The following is a 23,289-nucleotide window of genomic DNA, read 5'->3' on the forward strand; positions in this document are numbered from 1 at the left end:
GTCAAGGATATAAGAATATATGTAATTTGTCTTAATACCGCCAGAGATAGAAGTTAGCTCTGTATAAAAAAAAAAAAAGTAAATGACGTTAAAATCTAGACTGTCAGTTAAAACTTTATAATATTCAACAAATCTTACTGATCATGTATAGTAGGTGCTGTGCTGGGCACTGGAGAACATATCCATGGACATTTACATTAATTTATCTCCCAAACAACCCTATATATGGTAGATACTATCACTGTTTTTATTTTATAGATAAGTAAACTGAGGCTTCAGGAAACTAAGTAAAATAGACAAGGATCATCCAGCTAGAAAATGACAGAGTTGGGATTTCAGCCCATGTCTTCTGAACTCAGAGCCTAACCTAGATCTATTTCTCTCTCTAGTTTGTGAGATGGATGAGGTCTTTACCCATGATGAGTATTCAGATAATGACAATATGGTGTGTGATTTGTATAGAAACGTGAAGGTAACATAGGGAACACAGCAGAGAAGCACCACAAACCAGAATTGAGGAGTGAGAGGGAGAGTTAGCTTCCAAGAAAAGAACTGAAGGAGTGAAGTATTCCGTGTCCAGGGTCAACATCTGCAGAGAGCCAGAGATAAAGGAGAACTTGACACATGAGGAAATGAGAGATTCAGAGTACCTGGACTGTAGCCTAGGTGACAAGAATTGAGGGACGTTTCAATTGGAGAAATAAGCAGGAAGCAGGTGACTTGCTCCTGAAAGCTAGTTAAGGAGGTTGGGGCTTTTAGCTAGATCAGGGGTCAGTAAACTTTTTCTATAATGGGACAGATAATGAGTATTTTAGGCTTTTCAAGCTATATAGTCTTTATTGCAACAACTCAAATCTGCCATTTTAATATGAAAGTATCCATAGACAATACACGAATGAATGGACATGGCTGTGTTCCGATGAATCTGTATTTACAAAAACAGGTAGCTGACTGTAGTTTGCGGACCCCTGTGCTAGAACGAAGGGGGCTATTGAGGGAACAGGCGTGATCAGATTGATACTTTAGAGAGATAGCTATGGCTTCTGCTGTTTAAATTAGATGAAAAGAGCGAAACTGGTAGCTGGAAAACTAGAAGACGGTTGTAATAATACAAGATGCAAAACAGATGGTTGCCTGAGTTAGGTTAATAGCACTGGAGGATTTTGGCTGTAAGCTACATTGAGGCGTAGCTGATTGTTCACTGCTACAGCTACTGCCAAAGCACAGATGATCAAAATATTTGTTGAGTGAAGGAGGTGGAATCTACAGACAGGTGTATACTTCGAATATGTAATAGTGAAAATGGATTCACTTGTTAAATATTTGAATTTCAAGTTACTTTGCACACAAAAATGAATGGCTTCAAAAATGTATATCTAGGGCCTCCCTGGTGGCGCAGTGGTTGAGAGTCCGCCTGCCGATGCAGGGGATACGGGTTCGTGCCCCGGTCTGGGAGGATCCCATATGCCGCGGAGCGGCTGGGCCCGTGAGCCATGGCCGCTGGGCCTGCGCATCCGGAGCCTGTGCTCCGCAACGGGAGAGGCCACAACAGTGAGAGGCCCGCATACCGCAAAAAGAAAAAAAAAAAAAAAAAATGTATATCTGTTAAAAATAAGCATCATATCTCCAAGCCAAAATAATTTTTCATTGTCATTTATTTTTGTAACTTATCACCATGTTTGATTTGAGGGGTGAGGGTAACTACTTTTTTAAAATTATAACACGATTTGTGTTGTCATCATTAGTTACCAGGTGGCATTATCTGACAAATGCTCAACTTTTTATATCCGTTCTTTCTTTCTAGTCCCTGTGTTCCCAAGAGAATTATATTATTGACAAAAGGTAAGGGGCTTTTTAACATTTGTTTTGCCAGGTGTCTCACTGATGCTAATAAAAATAAAAATGTTTAAAAAAAATAAAAAATAAAAATGTTTTATGAAAATGCCAACAGAATCCAAGACGAGGATGCTAGTAGCACCCAGCAGAGGCGCCAGATATTTAGGTATTGGAAGCATGTTTTCATGCAGTACACAGTATTGAATATTTAAAGCATTTTTTAATAATTTTCCTTTTTGTCTCTATTAGCTTTTCAAAGTTTTATTTCTAAATTACAGAGTTAATAAAGATTCTTCAGGGAGATCAACAAATAGCCATCAAAGCAGCACTGAGAACGAGTTGAAGTACTCTGAACCCCGACCCTGGAGCAGCACAGATTCAGACAGCTCTCTCCGAAACTTCAAGCCTGCTGTAACCAAAGCCAGCAGCTTCAGTGGAATTTCAGTTCTGACAAGAGGTGATAGTTCTGGAAGCAGCAAAAGCATAGGCAGGCTTTCAAAAACAGGTATAAATATCTGTCTAGAACTGTGCAGTCAAAACATTAGTTTCCCTAATGTTGTCTTAGCTCTTTATTCATCATGTGGCTTCTGTAATTATCCTAAAATATAGGATTCCTACCAGCCGTACATTGAGCACCTCCAAAGTACTTAAGAGGTAACACGTTTACTGACATTAGGATTTATTCTCTGTGTGAGAGAGATTTACAGAAGGCATCTTTCCTTACCTAGGATTAGTTAACATTGATTGCATTTTCAGCTAATACTATTAGCTGAAATTCAGCTAATACTATCATATTATTGAGTGCATTTCATGATAAAGTTCGTTTGCCATTCCAAAAAAACATAAAATTGCTGAGAAGTTTTTGAGGAATTTAAAAACTAAAGAAATATAATACAATGTAATTATGGATAAGTAGAAATTTCAATAACATTCTCATTCTACTAGCTTCTTTGCTTTTAGATTATGTAACTTTTAGGCTCCTAGCATATTTCTCTTTTCACTTTCACTGGCTTCGATACTAAAGTTCACGTCTCTTTTAGGATCCTCACGGATCTTTATTTGTATCCCAAAATAAGCATGAAAATCAGCAGAAATGGCTCTTTATCCTTTCAGGTAAAGCCTAGATATATGGTTTTACACAGATAACAATTGAAGGGAGAGGTGTAAATTTGAAGGTGACAGTAAATTTTTCTCATCTCTGACTGTAATTCAGTACTTTAAATTCTTAAGGTTTGTGAATTGCACTTGTCATCTTTTTAACTTATAATGTGGATATTTAAAATCTTAGTGTATATGATAGACTCTTGCTAAAGATAGTAAATTTTATGAATATAAGAAATATGCATATGTACCAAATATGCATTTATTTGATAAACGGTCACTTAGTCATCGTGTCATCATAACAGGAAAATAAAGTACTCATGTGTCGTGAGAAAGTCATTTAGACACACAGCCAAATTAAAACATTTTTATTTATTTATATTTTTTTGCTGCATCGAGTCTTAGTTATGGCACAGGGGATCTTTCGTTGCGGTGCGCAGGCTCCACAGTGCGCAGGCTCAGTAGTTGCAGCGCACGGGCCGAGTTGCCCAGCAGCATGTGGGATTTTAGTTCCCTGACCAGGGATCAAACCAGTGACCCTGCATTGCAAGACATATTCTCAACCTCTAGACCACCAGGGAAGTCCCTAAAACATTTTTAGAACATGTACTATTTATAGTCTATATTATCTTCAGAGATGAAAATAAATATTTAATTCTTCTTTTAGGAAAAAATTTTTTTTCATATAGTTCTTAGAGATAGTCTTTTTTGGCACAACTTAAAATAGAAGTTATCCTTCCGAGGCAATCTCTATAGTGTATCATATTTGTTTATGTCATTCACTAAAAATTAATTCTCCATCCCAGAGTCCATTCTGTTATTCAAAACCTAATTAACTATTTACATCGTCAAAATCTTTTCCTTTCTTTCATTGTCTCATTGTCTGCCTTAAGCCATTATACTGAAAGTCAGTGACTTCTTCAGTCTCTGTATAATAGAAAATTAAGTAGATTAGAGGTGGGAAAGCAGTTAAAAATAAATTATCAAATTAGCTTATTAAGTACAGTGAGAAATAAATTTTAAGCCGATGCTAATATAAGTACTTGGAATATTTTTATTCTACCTTTGTCCCTTGCTATGATAAAAAATTGAAAGTTGACTTTACGTTACAGGAAGATGCTATGATTACGAGCTGAAAATGAAAGTCTGCAGTGAAACCTGACAGTTGTTTCTCTTGATAGAGAATTATCATTTTTGTTATTTCCTACACTACTCTTAATCTTTCTGTGTTCTTATAGATAAGGGGTTTCTGATATAAGAGGTTTTGGGCATTTGGCTGTGCTAAGTTCTTTGTCCTGGGGGAAAAATTATAATCTGTATATTCCTAGGTGTTAATCTAAAAGGTAAAAATATACATAACTTCGTCCTTTTGGGAATTTGGGTAATGCGTTTTTTGTGGCTGTCTGTGGCTGATGTTATTGGGTTGGCCAAATAGTGCCTTCGGTCTTTAAGTAAAAATAAAAAACACATTTTTCATATTCACCAAGAACTTTATTGAACAACATATTCACCATTTTGTTCCATTGCCTTCTGCCATTTTTCAGGCAACTTCATAATTCCATCTTCCCAAAACTTTTTATCTTTTTGAGCAAAGAACTGTTCCAGGTGCCTTTTACAGTCTTCCAGAGAATTGAAATTTTTTTCCATTAGGAGAATTTTGTAAAGACTGAAATAAATGGAAATCCAAAGGTGCAATGTCTGGTGAATACGGCGGATGAATCAGAACTTCCCAGCCAAGTTGTAACAGTTTTTTCCTGGTCATCAAAGAAACCTGCCATCTTGCGTTACCTTGATGGAAGATTATGTGTTTTCTGTTGACTAATTCCGGACGCTTTTCGTCGAGTGCTGCTTTCAGTTGGTCTAACTGGGAGCAGTACTTCTTGGAGTGAATCATTTGGTTTTCCAGAAGGAGCTCATAACAGAGGACCCCCTTCCTATCCCACCATTTACACAACATCACCTTCTTTGGACGAAGAGCGGCCTTTGGTGTGGTTGGTGGTTCATTTCGCTTGCCCCATGTTCTCTTCCATTCCACATTATCTTGCAGTATCCACTTTTCATCGCCCGTCACAATGCGTTTTAAAAACTGAACAATTTCGGGGCTTCCTTGGTGGCGCAGTGGTTGAGAGTCCGCCTGCCGATGCAGGGGACGCGGGTTCGTGCCCCGGTCCGGGAAGATCCCACATGCCGCGGAGCGGCTGGGCCCGTGAGCCATGGCCGCTGAGCCTGCGCGTCCGGAGCCTGTGCTCCGCAACGGGAGAGGCCACAACAGTGAGAGGCCCCCCCTACCACAAAAGAAAAAAAAAAACGGAACGATTTCATTATGTTTCAGTAGAGAATTTCATGTAGAAATACAGTTGAGAAGGTTTTTTTCGCTTAACTTACGTGGAACCCAAACATCAAAGCGATTCACATAACCAAGCTGGTGCAAATGATTTTCAGTGCTTGATTTGGATATTTTGAGTATGTCACCTTTCTCCCGTGTAGTATAACGTTGATTGTTCTCAGTTAACGTCTCAGTTTGATCGCTAACTTCAACTAGTCTGCTCGGCTGTGGAGCATCGTCCAGCAGGAAATATCCAGCACGAAACTTTGCAAACCACTTTTGACATGTTCAATCAGTCGCAGCACCTTCTCCATACATGGCACAAATCTCTTTTTGCATTTCAGTTGTGTTTTTACCTTTCTTGAAATAATAAAGCATAATATGCCGAAAATGTTGCTATTTTCTTCCATCTTCAATATTAAAATGGCTATACAAAAATCCACCAATTTTGGTAAGTCTTTTTTAACTGCAGCTGTCGCATACAGTCTTAACAGACTTGTTTCAAATGGAGTTAAAGACAACTAAGTGCTACTAGAGCCATCTTACGGAAAAAAACCGAACGAATCTTTTGGCCAACCCAGTATTATAGACTTGCTTTAGTTGCATGCTTTGGCTATGACTTCTCTGGCAACTTATGTGATCAGTTTTGCTGTATTAAACCTGTTCTTGGTGGGGAGGGGAAGCAAAATTGTACAGTAAGTCAAAAATAGTTCATGCTTTTATGTGGTAACTGCATGTTATGCAATGTGAATTTTATTGTTACATATTTAAAACCTGCGTTTTTATATGAGGTTTAAAAAAATTCCCTCTTTTTCATTACTCCTCCCCTAGGTTCTGAGTCTTCTGGTAGTGTAGGGTCATCTACGGGCTCTCTCTCTCACATCCAGCAGCCTCTTCCAGGTACAGCTCTCAGCCAGTCTTCTCATGGCGCACCTGTCGTCTATCCAACTGTCAGCACTCATAGTTCTCTTTCCTTTGATGGTGGCCTAAATGGGCAAGTCGCATCTCCTAGCACTAGCTTCTTTTTGCTTCCCTTGGAAGCGACAGGCATACCACCTGGCAGTATTCTGATCAACCCACAAACAGGTTGGTATCCAGAAAAAGGTTTATTTCAGTTGAGATATCAGGAGTTATCTGAAAACTAAATAATATGTATTAAATGTATTATCTGTATATGCATTGTCAGCTTTTTATTTTTCATGTGTGATTAGCATTTTCCCTAGAACTTTAATAAAAACTTTTATGCTAGAGAATGTTAAAAGACATTTATATCAGAAAGTATTTTTCTCCTTGTGACATCCATGACATCATCTTTTAGGCCAAATAATTAAGAAACAATTCATTTCCTAGAAATGGGACAGCCACCTTTGAAAGAACTTTATTTGATAGAACAGTTTTATCATGGGAAAAATAGTATGCATTTCATGAAGAAGGAGAACGTTAGCAGCTCTTCTTACATAATGCAGTGGAAAGAATCCATAAGTAATTGTTCTTCTGAATACAGTAACTGTTGTCTACTTAGGAAAAGCTAAAGAACATCTTATTAGTAGTGAAAGAAAATAGATAGTCGTTATGAATTAATATTGACAACACATTCTTTGCAATTAAATAGTACTCTGTATTGTTTATCATGTGTCATGTACTGTGTTATGTGCTTTAAATACATTATTTATAGCAACCCTGTTAGGTGAAATCTACATTTACAGATAAGGAAACTGAACTTCAGAGAGATTAAGAAACTGCAGTCATAATACACTTCATTGTGTATATTGGCAAAAATGACATATTGAGAAAATAAAATTTTTTTGAAAATGACAGGAAGTTTTGGTTTCTAATCAAAATAACATAGCCCAGTCATATGGTAAGGTAATGAAAATAGCCTTAAGTCATTCAATAACCTTCCTTAAAGATTCACAGATTTAGCTGATGTTGTCACATCAGCATGGTAGTAGTTGGGCAAGGTAGATACAGGCGAGAGTGTCAGAGTCTCTGAGTGTTCTGAAACTTGCCTTTTGTTTGTTGTAGAAAAAACTATGGCTTGGAACTTATTACCTTCAGATTTCATTTGCATCTCTTTTTAAAGATAAAGTATTCAAACTTTTGTTTCTGTTGTAAGAATGGAATTAGCGTAAATAACTGACTCTTCAGAAACTCAGTTTTTGCTTTATAACAATTACCTTCTGATCCTTCAAGTCTATTATATTACTAAACTTCCTGTTTTCCTGGGGCAGAATATAAGATGATTTAATATTTTACTATTTTCTATTGTTTTTCATTCAGAATATTAGTTAACATGGTTTTGGTAACGTGGAAGCTTCATTTGAGTAGGAAATGATGAGAAACTAAGCAACCTGAAATTAAATTGTATAGTTAATTTTAAATTAGCCCAAAAGTGATCTCTTTGTTTTTGAGAACAGCATTACAACACATCCAGCTTTTTTCAGACAATCCTTAAGTTACTTTTAAACATGCTTTCACTCAAGTCTTCTCTACCATGTTTTTTTTCAAAATTATTTATAACAATCAACAAATATCCAGCATGGCTTGCTTTTAGTTATCTATAACCATCACATAAATTATCAGGAAATTAACTGATAAAAATAATTTGACTTTGGAGGACTTTTCCCACTTGATAGCAATGGAACAGTGTATTCTGCTTTCCCAAATATTATTTTATTATATGTCACAGTTTATTTTTAAAAAAAGAGGATGTTTTGAAGGCAGTTTAAGACACATAGGTATTCTTCCCATCCTAAAAGGGTATATAGTCAATGATCTCTTTATTTCACATAGTCCTTTCATTTTTCTTTCTTTCTTTTTTAATAATCCAGTGTGTTTTTTAAAATCATTCAGTGTATAGTAAGGAAAAATACTACTCTTTGAATCTGTTTATGTGTACATTGAAAAAAAAATTCTGGAAGAAGGTATCCAAATTGTTGATTATAAGATTATGGGGAATTTATTTACTTTCTGATCTGTATTTGTTAGTTATTTTCCCACAGTAAGAATATTACTTTGTATAATAAGAAAAAGTTGTTTAGAATGTATGTGTAGAGAGTTAAAGTATTCCTCCCGTAATTGGTAACCAATAAGAATAAGCCTCAAAATCAGTACTAAAGTTCTCTCTCGTTTTATTTCTTACCTATGAGTAAAGCTCATTGGAAGTGAAAGGAAATTTTTTTAGAAAATTATTTAGAATTTTAAAATTATTTTCTACTTTTAACAAGTTAGAAGTTATAAAATAAGGACACTGCCATCAACTCCACAATTTGAAATTTGAAGTTATCAACCATTTTAATTTTCATCAGCTTTTAATCTTACTAGTTAAATATATGCAATGTGACCTGTAAATTAGATATTTCTTACCATCTAACAGGCTAATTAATAAATTTCCGATATCCCAAAGTCAAGTATTTTTTTTTTCCCTTGAAACTGAAATGTTACACAATCCTGTAACTCAATCCTTGAGCAAGATGTGTTTCAGAATTGAGTTTCTTAGAAAATACTGTGTAGTATAAAACAACTCAAGTGGGTTCTGGCGCAGCACCCCCATAGTAAAACACCGCAGCAAAAATTTTGAATATTTACTCTACGTGGGAAATATAAAGACTGTTAATAGGCTCGTGTAAGGTCAGGCTTTGCTTTCCAAGGTAAGAAAAGCTTTTGGTTTCCAGAACCTTGACGCTTTTGGAATTGTGAATCAGGACTGCAGACATGTGCTGTAAGTTGTCTGTAGAGCAACCTATATTGGGTCTCCATCGTAAATGATCTTTTGTTCTTCCTTTTTAAAAATTTCAGGTCAACCCTTCCTAAACCCAGATGGGAGTCCAGTTGTGTGTAGCCCTCCTGTGACTCAACAGCCAGTTAGAGCCCAAGTGCCTGGACCTCCACAGCCTCCTCTGCCAGCACTGCCACCTCAGCAGCAAGCAGCCCATCACATCTTCTCACAGGTGCACACGTCCACGATTACACAATGCTAAGTTCACCTGCCTTTGCATATTTGGGACTAAAAGTCACTAATTATAATCGAGAGAGCCCAAGTAAGTGTCTCTTAGAACTTTAGTATTCTCCACCAGTGATGTCCTACTCACCGCTCGTAGGAAGAGAGGTTAACTTCAAGGGCTTTTCTGCTAATGAAAACAGAATATATATTGGAAGGAAGGGAAATTTTTATCTCCTGACCCTGTATGGTGAGTATTTTATACCTTGCATCTCACAACAACAGGCAAGGGACCAGAGGAATAAAAAGCAAAACTAAGATAGTTCATTACCCCAGTGAGCAAAGTGAGTTGTTCTAAGCTTCAACAGATCAAGCACTTATAAGAAACTGAGTTGACTCGCCTCACTACAAGGTACTCTCCACCCCACCTGCTCTATGAAAGATAAAGACAGAAACATTGATTTAGAATTCTCAGAAGTACTCTTAATAATATCTTGAATTTGTATAAATGTTCAGAGTTTACACATGCATTTTCACATTCAGGCTTTTCCCCTGTAGATTTGTTACTCATTCTTGCTGAACTTGATTATACTAGTGCAAATTCTTACTTTCATTCTATCTTTTAAAGGTTGTGTAGCATATCAAAGGCAGTTTGTACAGTTACTTGCACCTCTTTTTCCCTGGAAGACGATCTAAATATTCCACTGGTGAGAACATGCAGAGTAATGTTTTGTGAAAGAAGTATAGTGATAAAATTGAACTGGAGAAATTTCATTAGTTTTATTCACAAGTTATATTTGTATTGCAGGGGTGAAAATGTATGAGCAGTTTGATAAAGTTATCAAATATTTTTAAACTAATGAAAATAATTATTGCTCTGGCAATTAAGACTCGTAATACTGGGCAAGGCAGTTTCTCTGCAGTAGGACTTCAAGGTGTTTGATGCACTTCCAAGACCATACAAATGAATTCATATATGTAGAGGAAACTGTCTAAAACTATTTCCAAAGACTCCCATACCTACTTCCCAACCCCGTTTGATTACATACACTCAGGTACATAATAAACTACATAAAACTCCCTCCTTGGCCTTCTCTGCCTTGGTTTCATTCAACTTGGTCTTGAAGTGTTTCCCTTTCATTTGCTATTGTGTGGTCATCTTTGCAGTGCTGTGAATTTCACCAGGAGCTTTATAGGGCTGATTTTCATTTGATTTAATTCAATGGAAATAATGTTAGTCTGGCACCTTCAAAAAGTCCTAAGGGTTTATCTGTGGTTATATGTTTCAGATTATTATCTCTTAGAAATAGCTTTGCCTGGTTTAGTTTTAAAAGACAGTCCTAAGTGAAGATGTAAGCAGCTTAGTTTAGAAATGCTGTCTTAATAGACTATAACTTGAAATATTGGAGTATGCCTCAAACTCCATGGCTGTTTTTCCTGGCATTGCTTCAGGTGTTTCTGGTAATTCTTCCTCAAATACAAGAATAGAGAATTGATGAACAAATGATAACTTAGTAACGATCTCTTGCACACTGAGATAATCCATCCACGAAATTTCAAATAACCAAACACAGTAATGCTGTGATTTCCAAAGCCTTCAAATGGGCTGCGTTCTTGAAACCAGTCACTTTAAGTGGATGTTATTTTACAGCCAGTTGCAATTTAAGTAGGAAAAAGGAAGTGCTAATGCTTTTTCTTTTCTACATACTGTCAGAATTTCACTTTGATCAGCCAGTCTTCTAGCCCACATTTTTCTCATTACCACTTGACACTCTGGCAGACATTAATTCCTATCCTTGGTGCTCACAGTACTCTTCTTTCTTTTACTCCCCAGCTGACTAAGGCTTTTGTTTCATCTGACACTGACCTAGTAGGTCACATTTTCTGGAAGAAAGTTGTGTCTTAATGGTTGTCTGACTTAAGAACTCATTAAATAGCTGGTACTTGATAGTTTTAAAGCCACAACACCTCATTTAGTGTGGTATGTGCTGTCATCCATTAGGAAGCTTGCTAATTTCTAGTCAAGAGGTTTGTGAGGAACCAGTGGCTACTCTGTAGATTTTCAGCTTATACTTTTTTTAGTATGTTAGCTCTATAATTTTTTGTGGAATTCTAAACTAATCTAAGCCTTTCATTTTTTTCCAGAAACTGTTGTGTTGATTTTGTGGTGGAAGGGCAAACTCATCATTATACATCTTAGTCATAAGAATTTCTCCTTATCTAGATTATTCCCTGAGTAATCTTATTTAGTTAATTTTTCATTTCTAAAGTATACTCTTTGGAGATATTGTCCAGGGAGATTCATGTATGTATATTGTAACCAAAACTAAGAGTTTTCATTAGATAAAATGACTTGGGTTCCTCCAGTGCTTGCTTAAATAGTTGTATACAGGTCACTTAATTTCCCTTAACCTGATTGCCACCTGTATGGTAGATTATGATAGTCATTAAACCAATATATATATTGTCCTTTGTAATAAACTATATAAATGTAAGACTGGGAAACTAAATGCCGTTATTAGCCTATAGATGGCCAGCTGTATTCCCTAAAATTTAGAAAGGATTGAAACCTCTTTCATGTTTTAGAACACCTGTGTTTTGAGTGCCCTTGGGAAACATAAAACTTAAAAATTTTTTTCTCTGAAATGCAGGAGTATTTTGTTAGTAAAAAGAATTTCAAATAATTACAGTGGATCGTCAAACCACATGGGTTTGAACTGCGAGGGTCCACTTATACAATAGATTTTTTTCACTAAATACGTAACTACAGTATACATGATCTGTGATTGGTTGAATCCGTGGAGTAGAATCTGCAGGTACAGGGCCGACCATAAGTTATACACAGATTTTTGACCGTACAGAGGGTCAGTACCCCTAATCCCTGAGTTGTTCAAAGACCAAGTGTAGTTTCTCAGCTCCTAATATTCTCTCAATAAAAATTTTTAGTTAGAAGAAAACTGTGTTTATCTTCCTTACGTAAAAGAGACCTGTTTGTGTGTGTGTGCACGTGCTTATATGTATGTGTGTGTTTTCTTTAGGCTATTAATGGTACTCACAGTACATTTTTGTTTAAAAATTGCTAAAATTTAGGCAGTTTGGTCCCAAAAGAGTTATCTAATCATGGCTTATTATCAAATAGAGAGGTTACTTGGCATAGGCATTATGTAAGATATACTGTCTGATAATAAGAGTAAGTGAAGTTTTTCTTTTATTACTTAGTGTTACATAGCTAAGTAGAGCAGCCCCGACATCAAACCAGGAAGTAAGGATAAATGGTATTGCCTTTACTGACTTAACCCAGGGGTCTTGTTAGATAATAGGATTTGAAATGTCTAAATTACCTGTTGCAGTGAATCTAATAAATACTTTTATGAAAAAAATTATCTTTCTAATTATGTTTTAAATTTAAATGTATGTTCTCAAAATTTTTTATGTAGAGTTTCTTCGCTTAGTATTGTTTTGTTGTTTCCTATAATGTTGTATTTTAGGTGACTTTGTAGTTTTAAGTTATTGCCAGAAAAAGTGTAACTTTCCATTTTATGCAATTCTTCTCTAACATTTTATTCCGACATTAACATTGTTTGCCAACCTGTTATTCCTTAGCCTATTCGTCCTCTGCAGCCCTCTTCACAGCCTGTTCAGTACTCAACAGCCCCTTACCCATCCCCGTTCCTGCCAGTCTCACCCACCCAGCAATACTCCGTGGTACTATATCTCTATTCACCTCCTGCGTTGTTTCTGTGGGTGGATGTGTGATGAATCCTTGTGAATGTGATTAATGTGATATGTTCTTTTGTGATTTTCTAAAGTCAGGGTTACATACATTTTGAAAAAGCATTTCTAACCTGTATTAGAAATAATTTATTCTCTTCCATAAAATATTTGTTATATTGGCTTATCACAGTGATTGTATAAAGCCTAATCTTTTCCTCTCTTTTCATAATGAAATAATTTTCAAGTCATAAGATGTTTTAGCTATTTTTCTCATTGAGGCCAGTGCAGGTCTGTGCAGTCCTGGGGTGGCAGCTTTCACCTGGGTTTAGGCTTTCTGTTCTTTCCCCAGTGCCCCAGGTCCAGTAGACTTAGTATCAGTCATTAGGTGAATTGGAGCCTCCAATTACATAAAACATCCTCCTTAATATATTTCCAAAGAAGATCTCTAGATATTTAATCTGTGACTATAAAGTAGTGGTACTTCATTTAATCCAAAGTATGCCCCAAGTTATACGTCTCAGGAAGAACTCAAGATACACCTTTGCCATGTTTTCTCTTGTGTGACCTTCCCTAGTTACTGAGCATATGAGGCCACCATATAAAGTACCTCCCGCATAGTGCCTAACAAGAAATAGATATTCAATAAGTGTTAATTTCCTTCCCTTTAAATGAATCTGCCTAACCACCAATATACTTTTCCCAGTGATGCTCTTATTTTTCAGACTATATGGCCATCACATTTTGAAATCGCATCCAGGTTAAATTATAAGCTATATCTTAAAATCACTTGCCACTTTTTAGAAATGTTTTGTTTTGTTGGGGGTGTTTTTGTTTTGGGCTTGAGGCGACCTTATTTACCAGCCTTGGCTCTGAATGATTTTCAGAAATCACTTTCAGTCTGAAAAAATGAAATTTTGCCAGCGTTGAGAAGGTTGACAACATTTTTAGAAATACCATAAAAGCCTCAAAAATGTTTTGGAAAAATGGCAGATCATTGGATTAAGAAAATGACTTTTTTTTACCAAGATGACTCTGATGGTGGTATATAGTTATCGTATCTCTTTTTAAAATATTTGGCCATATTACGTTGTAATTACAGCTAGTAGGTATTTGTAAGTATATTTTCCTCTTCTGAAACTATTCATTGAATTATATGAATAGTGCTAGACTCTGTCAGAACAACCATTTGGGAAGAGTAAAGCCATATATTTTCAGTCACTAAGTCAGGTTCCCTTTTTTTCAGTCCCTTTATCATCTCCATAGCCTTCATTTACTTTGCAAAAACCAGCAGATTATAGAAATTGCAGACATGTCAACAACTTTGATCTAACAACTCAATTACCACAATATTTTAAGTAACTTTTTTTCAAATTTTCCCTCTTAACAAAATATGGTACATATTGTTGCCAATCTGTGGCTCCTTGGGAGCAAGGGAATGCCTTTTTAATCCCATTATCGTCATATCAGTGATATTATGTAGACCAGTCAGAATTGATCCTTACGCTGTTGAGTCAGAGAAACATTTGTCAGATGGCATATAAATCGTAACCCTTTCTTGGCTGGGCACCATTTCTGGCTCTCTTAAGTAGCAAAAGCAGTAGGAAACTGTCATTTGGATTATATCTGTCTAACATCTGACTTAAGGACAAACACTATGGAAGAGTTTATGACCAAATTATTGTTGAGAGATTAGAGTGTACATCAGGGAGGGTAGATTTTAAATATTTTATTTCATTTCTGCTAGTATATTTGATTGTTAGGTATGGGAGGAGATACAGAAATGCATAGAGGCTGAATCTCGCCTTCTGGGAAGAAGGGCAACGATTTAAAGTAAAGAGTAATTAGTACCATGCGTTGCTAGACTCCTGGTCTTCGAAGTCCTTTCAGAAAATGTTAATTGTATAATATAAAAGGGTGCCTTTAGTTTTCATTTAAATAGTGTCTTTTCATTTTATTATTGTGTAATGTTACACCCTACTCTTTTCTGCATGCTATACATTTCCGTTAGATATATTTTATAAGTAATTTGCAATGATAGCATTGTAATAGTCCTACCTTGCTGCCTTAGAGTTCTAATTTTCTTGAAGCTGTTCTTCTATTAAGTCATGTCTGTTGTAGATACATGATTTCCGTAATATATACTACTGCAACTCTTCTTAAAATATCTGAAGTATTTTTCTTTGATAAGTTTGGTCTATGTATGGAAAGCTTACTGATTTCTGACTTCTCCCTTTTTTAGCAGGACAACCTTGGGTCTCAGTTTAGCCACATGAGTCTTGCCCGCCAGCCATCTGCAGATGGTTCTGATCCTCACGCCACCATGTTCCAGTCCACTGTTGTTCTTCAGTCCCCACAGCAGTCTGGTTATATCATGACAGCAGCCCCTCCACCACCGCCGCCACCTCCTCCTCCTCCGCTACCACCTGGGCAGCCAGTCCCTACTGCTGGCTATTCTGCCTCTGGTCATCCCGTCAGCCAGCCTGTGCTCCAGCAGCAAGGATATATTCAACAGCCCTCTCCACAGGTACATTGCTTTTTCATCTTTTCTTTCCTGTGGAAGCCTCTCATTTAAGATAACTTTTAACTTTAGAGAGCTTATTTTTAATTTCACATGGATAGGATTTGTGAGAACCTGTAAGCAAAGCTTGTAGTCATCTTCCCTTTTGGAGATTTTCAAGTGCATGCTAGACAACTACATGACATGTAGACCCTTCAGTTGGAGGGTTACATTATGTGATCTTTGAGTTTCCTTCTGACTCTGAGAGGTTTCTTTTGTTCTGATTAGCTTAAGAGAAACACAGTAAAGTAAATGCACTATAAAAATAAAATGATACATTTTATGAAGAGGTAGATCATTTTGGGGAGAATTAACATCTTAACACCATTGAATCGTCCAATGCACGAACATGTATCTCTCTCCATTTATTTAGATCTTCCTTAATTTTTTGTCAACAGTATTTTGTAGTTTTCATCACACAAGTGTTACACGTATTTTTTTAGTATATCCCTAAATATTGAATGTTTTAAGGTGATATTCTAAAGGAGATTATTTTTAAATTTTATTTTCTATTTGTTCATTGCTAGTATATAGAAATATAATTGTTTTTTATATACTGATCTTTTATCCTGTGGACTTTCTAAATTTGATTATTCTACATATAGTATCCTTTCCAATCTATATACCTTTTGTTTCTTTTTCTTGCCTTATTACATTAGCTAGGAGCCCTAATGTTGAATACTTTCAGCACAACAGAGGGAAGTAAAAATCTCTAGAATCCATGTATTAACTTAAATATAAGTTTTGAAAGTACATATGCTTTCCTTGTTTCCAGCCATAAGGGTAAGCGTTCAGTCTTTCATCATTAATGGTGATACTATATGTGGGGTTTTTGTACAATTTTCTAATATTCCTAGTTTGCTAAGAGTCTTTACCATGAATGGATATTAATCTTGTAAAAAAAATTTTTTGGCATCTATTGAGGTGATCATGTGGGGTTTTTTCCCCTTTAGTCTACTTATACAGTAAATTACTTTGATTTTTGAATGTTAAACTAACCTTTTGTTTCTGGAATCTACCTCACGATATATAGTGATATATATATCATGATATAGTTATCTTTTTTATAAATCACTGCGTTCAATTTGCTAGTATTTTCTTATGGATTTTTGCATGTATGTTCATGAAGGATATCGGTCTGTAGTTTGCTTATAATGTCTTTTTCAGGTTGTAGTACCCAGGGTGGTACTGACCTCAAAATGAGTTGGATAGTGTTCCCTCCTTTATTTTCTAAAGGAGTTTATGTAGAATTGGTGTTATTTCTTCTTGAATATTTGCTAGAATTGCACTAATGAATCCATCTGGACCTGGATTTCTTTTTCAGGGAAGGTTTTTAAATTATGAATTCTTATTTTTTAGTATTAAATAGATAAAGGGCCGTTACAATTTCCTTTTCATTTTGGATCAGATTTGGTAGTTTGTATCAATTTCATTTGTGTTGTCAAACGTTTTGGCATAAAGTTGCTCATATGTAATATACCCTTATTATACTTTTAGTATCTTCAGGATTTAAAGATATTAGTAATTTCAGTCTTCTTTTTTCTTTTTTCTTTATTAGTTTAACTAGAGGTTTATCAATTCTCTTGATGACGTTAAAAGAAAAACAACTTAGGGCTTCATTAGTTTTGTTTATTCATTTTCTGTTTGAACTGTTACTAATGTAAGGTTTTTTTGTTTTGTTTTTTATAAATTTATTTATTTATTTATTTTTGGCTGCATTGGGTCTTCGTTGCTGCACACGGGCTTTCTTTAGTTGCGGCGAGCGGGGGCTACTCTTTGTTGCGGAGTGTGGGCTTCTCATTGTGGTGGCTTCTCTTGTTGCGAAGCATGGGCTCTAGGTGCACGGGCTTCAGTTGTTGTGGCTCGCGGCTGTAGAGTGCAGGCTCAGTAGTTGTGGCGCACGGGCTTAGTTGCTCTGCAGCATGTGGGATCTTCTTGGACCAGGGCTCAAACCCATGTCCCCTGCACTGGCAGGTGGATTCTTAACCACTGTGCCACCAAGGAAGTTTCTCTATGACTTTTTTGACCCATGATTTACATTAGAAGCATGTTAATTTCCAAACGTTTGGGGCTTATGGTTACTGATTTCTATTTTAGTCACGTGGTCAGGGAATCTACTCTAAGATTTCAGTGTTTTGGAACCTGTTGAGTCTTATTTCATGTCCCAGCATGTAGTCTCTCGGGGAATGATTTGTCTGTACTTGAAAAGAATTTGTACTCTATCATTTCAGTGTTTTGTGGTTTTGTTTTTTTTTAGATCAAGTTCACATAATGTAAAATTAACCAGTTTAAAGTGAACAATTCAGTGGCATTTAGTACATTCACAGTGTTTTGCAACCATCACCTATGTCTAGTTCCAAAACATTTTTATCACCCCAAAAGAAAAGTTAATACCCATTCCCCTCACCCCCCAGCCCCTGGCAACCATCAGTCTTTATTCTCTATACAGAATGGATTTACCATTCTGGATACTTCATATTAATGGAGTCATGCAATATGTTATATTCTGTGTCTGGCTTCTTTAACTTAACATAATGTTTCAGGGTTAATCCATGTTGTAGCATGTATGAGTACTTCATGCCTTTTTATGGCTGAATAATATGCCATTTTATATATATACCACAATTTGTTCATCTTCAACCATTATTGAATTTGAGATGTTTCCACCTTTTGCCTATTGTAACTAGTGCTCTATGAGCACGTAGGTGCATGGATTTTTTCGAGTATCTGTTTTCATTTCTTTGGATATATACCTAGGAAAAAATTACTGGATGATATGATAATTCTATGTTTAACTTTTTGAGGAACTGCCAGGTTGTTTTCCATGGTGTCTGAACCATTTTATATTCCTACCTGCAGTGTATAAAGGTTCCAGTTTCTCCACATACTTGCCAACATTTGTTATTTACCATTATTATTATTATTATTATTATTATTATTGCCATCCTGTGGGTGTGAAGTGGTTATCTCATGGTTTTGACTTGCATGTCTATAATGATTAGTGATGTTGATCATCTTTTCATGTGTTTGTTGGCCATTGTCGATCTTCTTGGGAGAAATATGTAAGTCCTTTGCCTGTCTTTAAATCAGATTGTCATTTAGTTGTTGAGCTATAAGAATTCCTTGTATATTCTGGATTCTAGACCCTTATCAGATGTGTGTTTTACAAATATGTTCACCCATTCTGTAGGTTGTTTTTTCACATTTTTGATAATGTCTTTAATGTATAAAAGTTTTTTTTTATTTGGTGAAGTTCACTTTATCCATCTTTTCATTTTGTTGCTCATGCTTTTGGTGTCATATGTAAGAATCCTTTTCCAAACCCAAGGTCATAAAAACGTATCCCTTTTTTCTGCTAAGAGTTTTATGGTTTTAGCTCCTATATTTAGGGCATTTATCTCTTTTGAGTTAATTTTTATATATGGTATGAGGTAAGGGTCCAACTTCATTCTTTTGCATGTGTATATCTACTTATTTCAGCATTCTTTGTTGAAGATACTTTTTTTTTCCCACTGAATAATCTTGGTACCCTTGTCGAATATCAGTTGACCATATATATAAGAGTTTACTTCTCAACTCTCGTTTTTACACTGTTTATATCTTTAGCCAGTACTATACTGTTTTATTACTGTACCTTTCTAGTAAGGTCTAAAATCAGAAAGTGTAAGTCCTCCAACTTCGATCTTGAAGTCCTTGAAACCTATTTTATCTGACTTTAATATTAGTTGCTTCAGCCTTCTTTTGATTAGCACTTAAATGATATGTCTTTTTCCATCCTCTTATTTGCAGCCTTTAAAGTATGTTGTTCACATACAGTATATAGTTGGTATTTGCTGATTTATTCAGTCTGATTGGAGTGTTTAGTCCTTTTATCTTCAATATATCAACTGACATGGTTAGATGTAGGTATGCCACATTGCTATTTGTTTTCCATTTGTCGTATCTATATTTTATTCCCGTCTTCTTGCTTTCCTTCCTTTATATTATTTGAATTCTTTCAGGGTTCTGTTTTACTTCTTCTACTGCCTTTTCGTCTACAGCCCTTTGAATCTTGTGCTTCGTTGTTTCATTAGGGACTATGATCGGTATCTTTAGCTTATCAAACTCCACTTTGGGTTCCTATGAAACTCCAAGGACAACGCGCTATTCGTGTTAAACGTATAATTCCATTTACCCTCTCTCCACTGTTTGTGCTATTGTTGCCATATATATTGCATGCATATACATTATACAGAAAAATTTGATGTTATCATTTTTGCCTTAGTAGTATCCTTTTTTTTTTTTAATTAGGAGAAAAGGAAGAATGTATTGTTTATACACATCACACATACTGAAAAGTATAATAATGGATTAGATCCGAAATCAGGATATATCTATTGCTTGCTGATTCCTCCAGGAAAAATTAAGGGATCACATGTATATTGTGTCTAATGTTTCAAAAACAGAAGAATATTACAGAAAATTTAGGCGGCTCTTGGCTTATAACTGATCCAGGAATTCTGTGCTTGGCTGGTTTCCAGATGAAATGGGCACTCTTTAAGATTTCCACAGATCTCTGGTCTTTTAGAAGTAACCCAGTCAAATAAGCAGAACCTAAGAGAACCCGTGAACCTAATAAAGTTAACACATACTTCCATATCACTGGATTAATTGTTTATTCTTCACCCCAAACCAGATGAGATTACTTTTAGAGAAATTCACAGCTGATACAGATAGCTCTGGAGGGAAAACTAAATCAAGATAGTCTTATTGGCATTTTTTCCAGCTTTATTAAGTATAATTGACAAATAAAATTTGTATTGGCCTTTTAATTTGCATTAGAAATATGAGAAAAATTAAAGAATGGAACCAGTGCAAGTGTGCATTAGTGTAGGAATGGATAAACTGGCTTATTTATGTGGTGATTGCTGTTCAGCAGTTAAATTGAATGAGCTAGCGATTTGTGCTTCAACCAAAATGAGTCTCAAAAACAATGTTAATTGCAAAATAAGTTCATGAAGTTATATAGAGTACCATAAATGTACATTTTTAAAATTCTCAATAATTGTATATATGGATAACAGATTACACACACACTAGAAGCTTAAAAACATTTATGGGAATGATATATACCAACTTCAGGATAATGGTTTTTCTATGGAATATAGAGCAAAGGAATGTTGGAGTGAGCCTTAAGCTATTTCAGTAGTACTTGGTAAAAGAGAGAAAAATCTGAAACAAATATGGCCTCAAAATTTGAATCTACTAAATCTGATTGGTGGGCAAATTGGTAGGTGTGTTTTGTTATGTATACTGTATGTTTGAAATTAAAAAAAAAAAATTTCAGGTAAATTTAAAGCTAAGAGAATCAGTTTTCAGATGATTACTATTTGGGAGAATTATTACTCATTACACTCCAATGTTCCTGGTAGGAAAAAAAAAAATTCTGCTGCAAGTAAAATTGATTTTTTCTTTTTTCCTTAATGCTTATCCTAGATGCCAGCCTGTTATTGTGCTCCAGGCCACTACCACTCCAGTCAACCTCAGTATCGCCCAGTCCCTTCTGTCCATTACAGTTCACATCTAAACCAACCACTGCCACAGCCTGCACAGCAGGCAGGTGAGTATGTGAGGTTAGGAATTCTTAGCTTTCCGTATTGCTGTTTTTTCATCCTGCTTTTATTTCAGTCTTACTGTTAAGATACTGCCACACTCAGTTTGTCAAAGGTTTCAGATAGGTGCATACCTATGAATATGCAAACCAGTGAGATGAAAAGAGTGGGCCGATCTTAGCACCCTCCAGGGAATACCACAGTGTCAGGTTTCTATACTAAAGAGTTGGGAGCCATAATGAGAAGATTGTACCAGGTGAGCAGCTTCCAGGTACTCACTGCCATTGTAGCTGAAGCCTCCTCTACAGCCTGGTAGTCCACCTGTGGTAAACAGCAAAAGGCACACAAGGCAAGTTAAGATGTCTGCTGAACAACTAACCAAAACAAGGACCAAAATGACCTCAACCTTTGGTTGAGAACTCTAGCCTAGTGGAGATATTTTGATGTCTTAGTCTCCGGAGTAGTGTCTTAAAGGAATGAAGTTCTTACACATCTTTTTTTGTGTTCTGTTTTGTGGTTGTATAGTGAAAGTTGTTTTTAAACCAAATGCAGTCTAATCCTAAGCATATCAAACATATTAGAACTGAAAAGATAGTTTTTCTTTTGCCCCTTTCAAATTTTCTTTAAGCATTCAGTGGAAACAACTGTGATCTCAGTATAAAAGCTACCTTACTAATTTGACTGAACTCATTTCTCTCTATGCTTCCCACTTACATGTGTACTTCTGCCCCAGATGTTTAATAAGGTATTCTTTTCAGCCTTTTATAACTCTAGGTGTTGAAAGAGAATTTTTATTGGTTTCTTTGAAGCCTTTTTAGCTGCTTGTCGCCGTTTAAAGGTGCTCAGCCTATGTCAGCATGATTAGCTGAGGCCACATAACCCTCCACCTCTACTTACGCAGTTTCTTGCTCTTGATAACGTATGGAACTCTTGAGGGGTTCCACAGTTTCAGGAGAAAGACATCTGCACTGGGCGGTCTGATGAGAAGTGTTCTTGTCTCTCCTCACTTGTGCAATCTTCACTCATCATTGTGACTCATCAACTTCCTTTACCAGATATTAGATCCCCCAGCAGGGGAACCTCCAGGTCCTCAGTCTTGCTCTCAGGAGTTGTCTTGTACTCAATGTGTAGGTTTTTCCCTTTTTCATGTTACTGGCCTTGTATTGTATGTGTGACTAATGTTCTTCCAAAGGATGTTGAGTATATACAATGGTCATTTTGGCCAACTTAGAATTTGTCCTCTGTTCCTGAACTTTAATAGTACATTCCACTTCAAATAACCTAAACTAGTATACTCTCTAATTTTGAAAGGCATCAGAAGCTGTCCTTTATACCTAGGCACATTGGTGATGACACTGCTCACTAACTTTAAATACATTGTTGTTTTATTCTAATAGAAATTATTTCCTAAGTTTTCCTGGGCCTCCATGACTGACTTTTCATATCATAATTGTCATGATTTTTTTCTTCCAAAATTACAATACAGATTACAGCTAATGTTATGATAATAAAAAAAATTGTCTTAACTTTCCCCATTCAAATACCTTGCGTGTGACTAATTAACTTATTAGTTCATTAGTACACCCTATTAATGAGGCAGGCAAAGAAACTTTGTTCTGCATTTGTGTGGGCTTCTTAGTTCCGTTCTTTTTCATGGCAAAATTTTTATTCCTCTCCATTGTCAAACTGCCTACAAAATTAAAACTTTTAATTACAGGTAGGACAAGTGTGCTCATGCAAATGTCTCTCTTTCAAAAATATTCCCACTTAATGGACAACAACTGTAAATGCTACGCCTCCTAATTCAGGGCCAAAATATCTACATGACAGGTGGCATATGTTTATCATCAGTGATGTTTCAGTTGTGGGGTTTTTCCTAATGCTGGTTATGGGTGAGAAGGAAGGAAGCAGTAAGTCAGATTGCATCTAGACAGTAGAGGCACAGAAAAGTGTGTGTGTCTGAATGACTTTTGACATTGTGTTTGACTCTTAAGTCATAATATAACACTTTATAACTAGAGTTGGTTTCATGTCATTCAGTTTGAAGAATAGAAGAGAAATAAATCCTCAAAGCGCCCTTACATGAAAGCGAAAGAAATGCTGTTATGCTAATATGTAGAGGAGAAAATTTCCCTTTAAAGAAAAGTTCAGTTGTGCCAGTGCCACGTATTGTGTTGGTAATTATACTGAACCTTTTTGTAGAATTAGTAGGAGTTGGATGATC

At 35.9% G+C, this 23,289-nt stretch overlaps 1 protein-coding gene across 11 annotated transcripts in view; it reads left to right on the top strand.

Annotated features, from left to right (window-relative positions):
* R3HDM1 (R3H domain containing 1) overlaps window positions 1-23,289 on the top strand; it is a 108,244-nt gene that overhangs the window by 36,889 nt on the left and 48,066 nt on the right. For 2 of the 11 annotated variants that reach the window (XM_082629846.1, XM_082629853.1), the window contains 8 exons: window positions 1,805-1,842; window positions 1,952-2,002; window positions 2,115-2,341; window positions 6,095-6,349; window positions 9,062-9,213; window positions 12,807-12,908; window positions 15,157-15,441; window positions 20,950-21,073. In XM_082629846.1, the coding sequence (XP_082485972.1) occupies window positions 1,805-1,842; window positions 1,952-2,002; window positions 2,115-2,341; window positions 6,095-6,349; window positions 9,062-9,213; window positions 12,807-12,908; window positions 15,157-15,441; window positions 20,950-21,073 (1,234 nt within the window). The remainder of the gene's footprint in view (window positions 1-1,804; window positions 1,843-1,951; window positions 2,003-2,114; window positions 2,342-6,094; window positions 6,350-9,061; window positions 9,214-12,806; window positions 12,909-15,156; window positions 15,442-20,949; window positions 21,074-23,289) is intronic. The other 9 variants (XM_082629849.1, XM_082629854.1, XM_082629850.1 and 6 more) reach the window with 9 other exon arrangements.

Source organism: Mesoplodon mirus, assembly GCF_964341445.2.
Source record: "Mesoplodon mirus genome assembly, chromosome: 8".
Taxonomy (NCBI): domain Eukaryota; kingdom Metazoa; phylum Chordata; class Mammalia; order Artiodactyla; family Ziphiidae; genus Mesoplodon; species Mesoplodon mirus.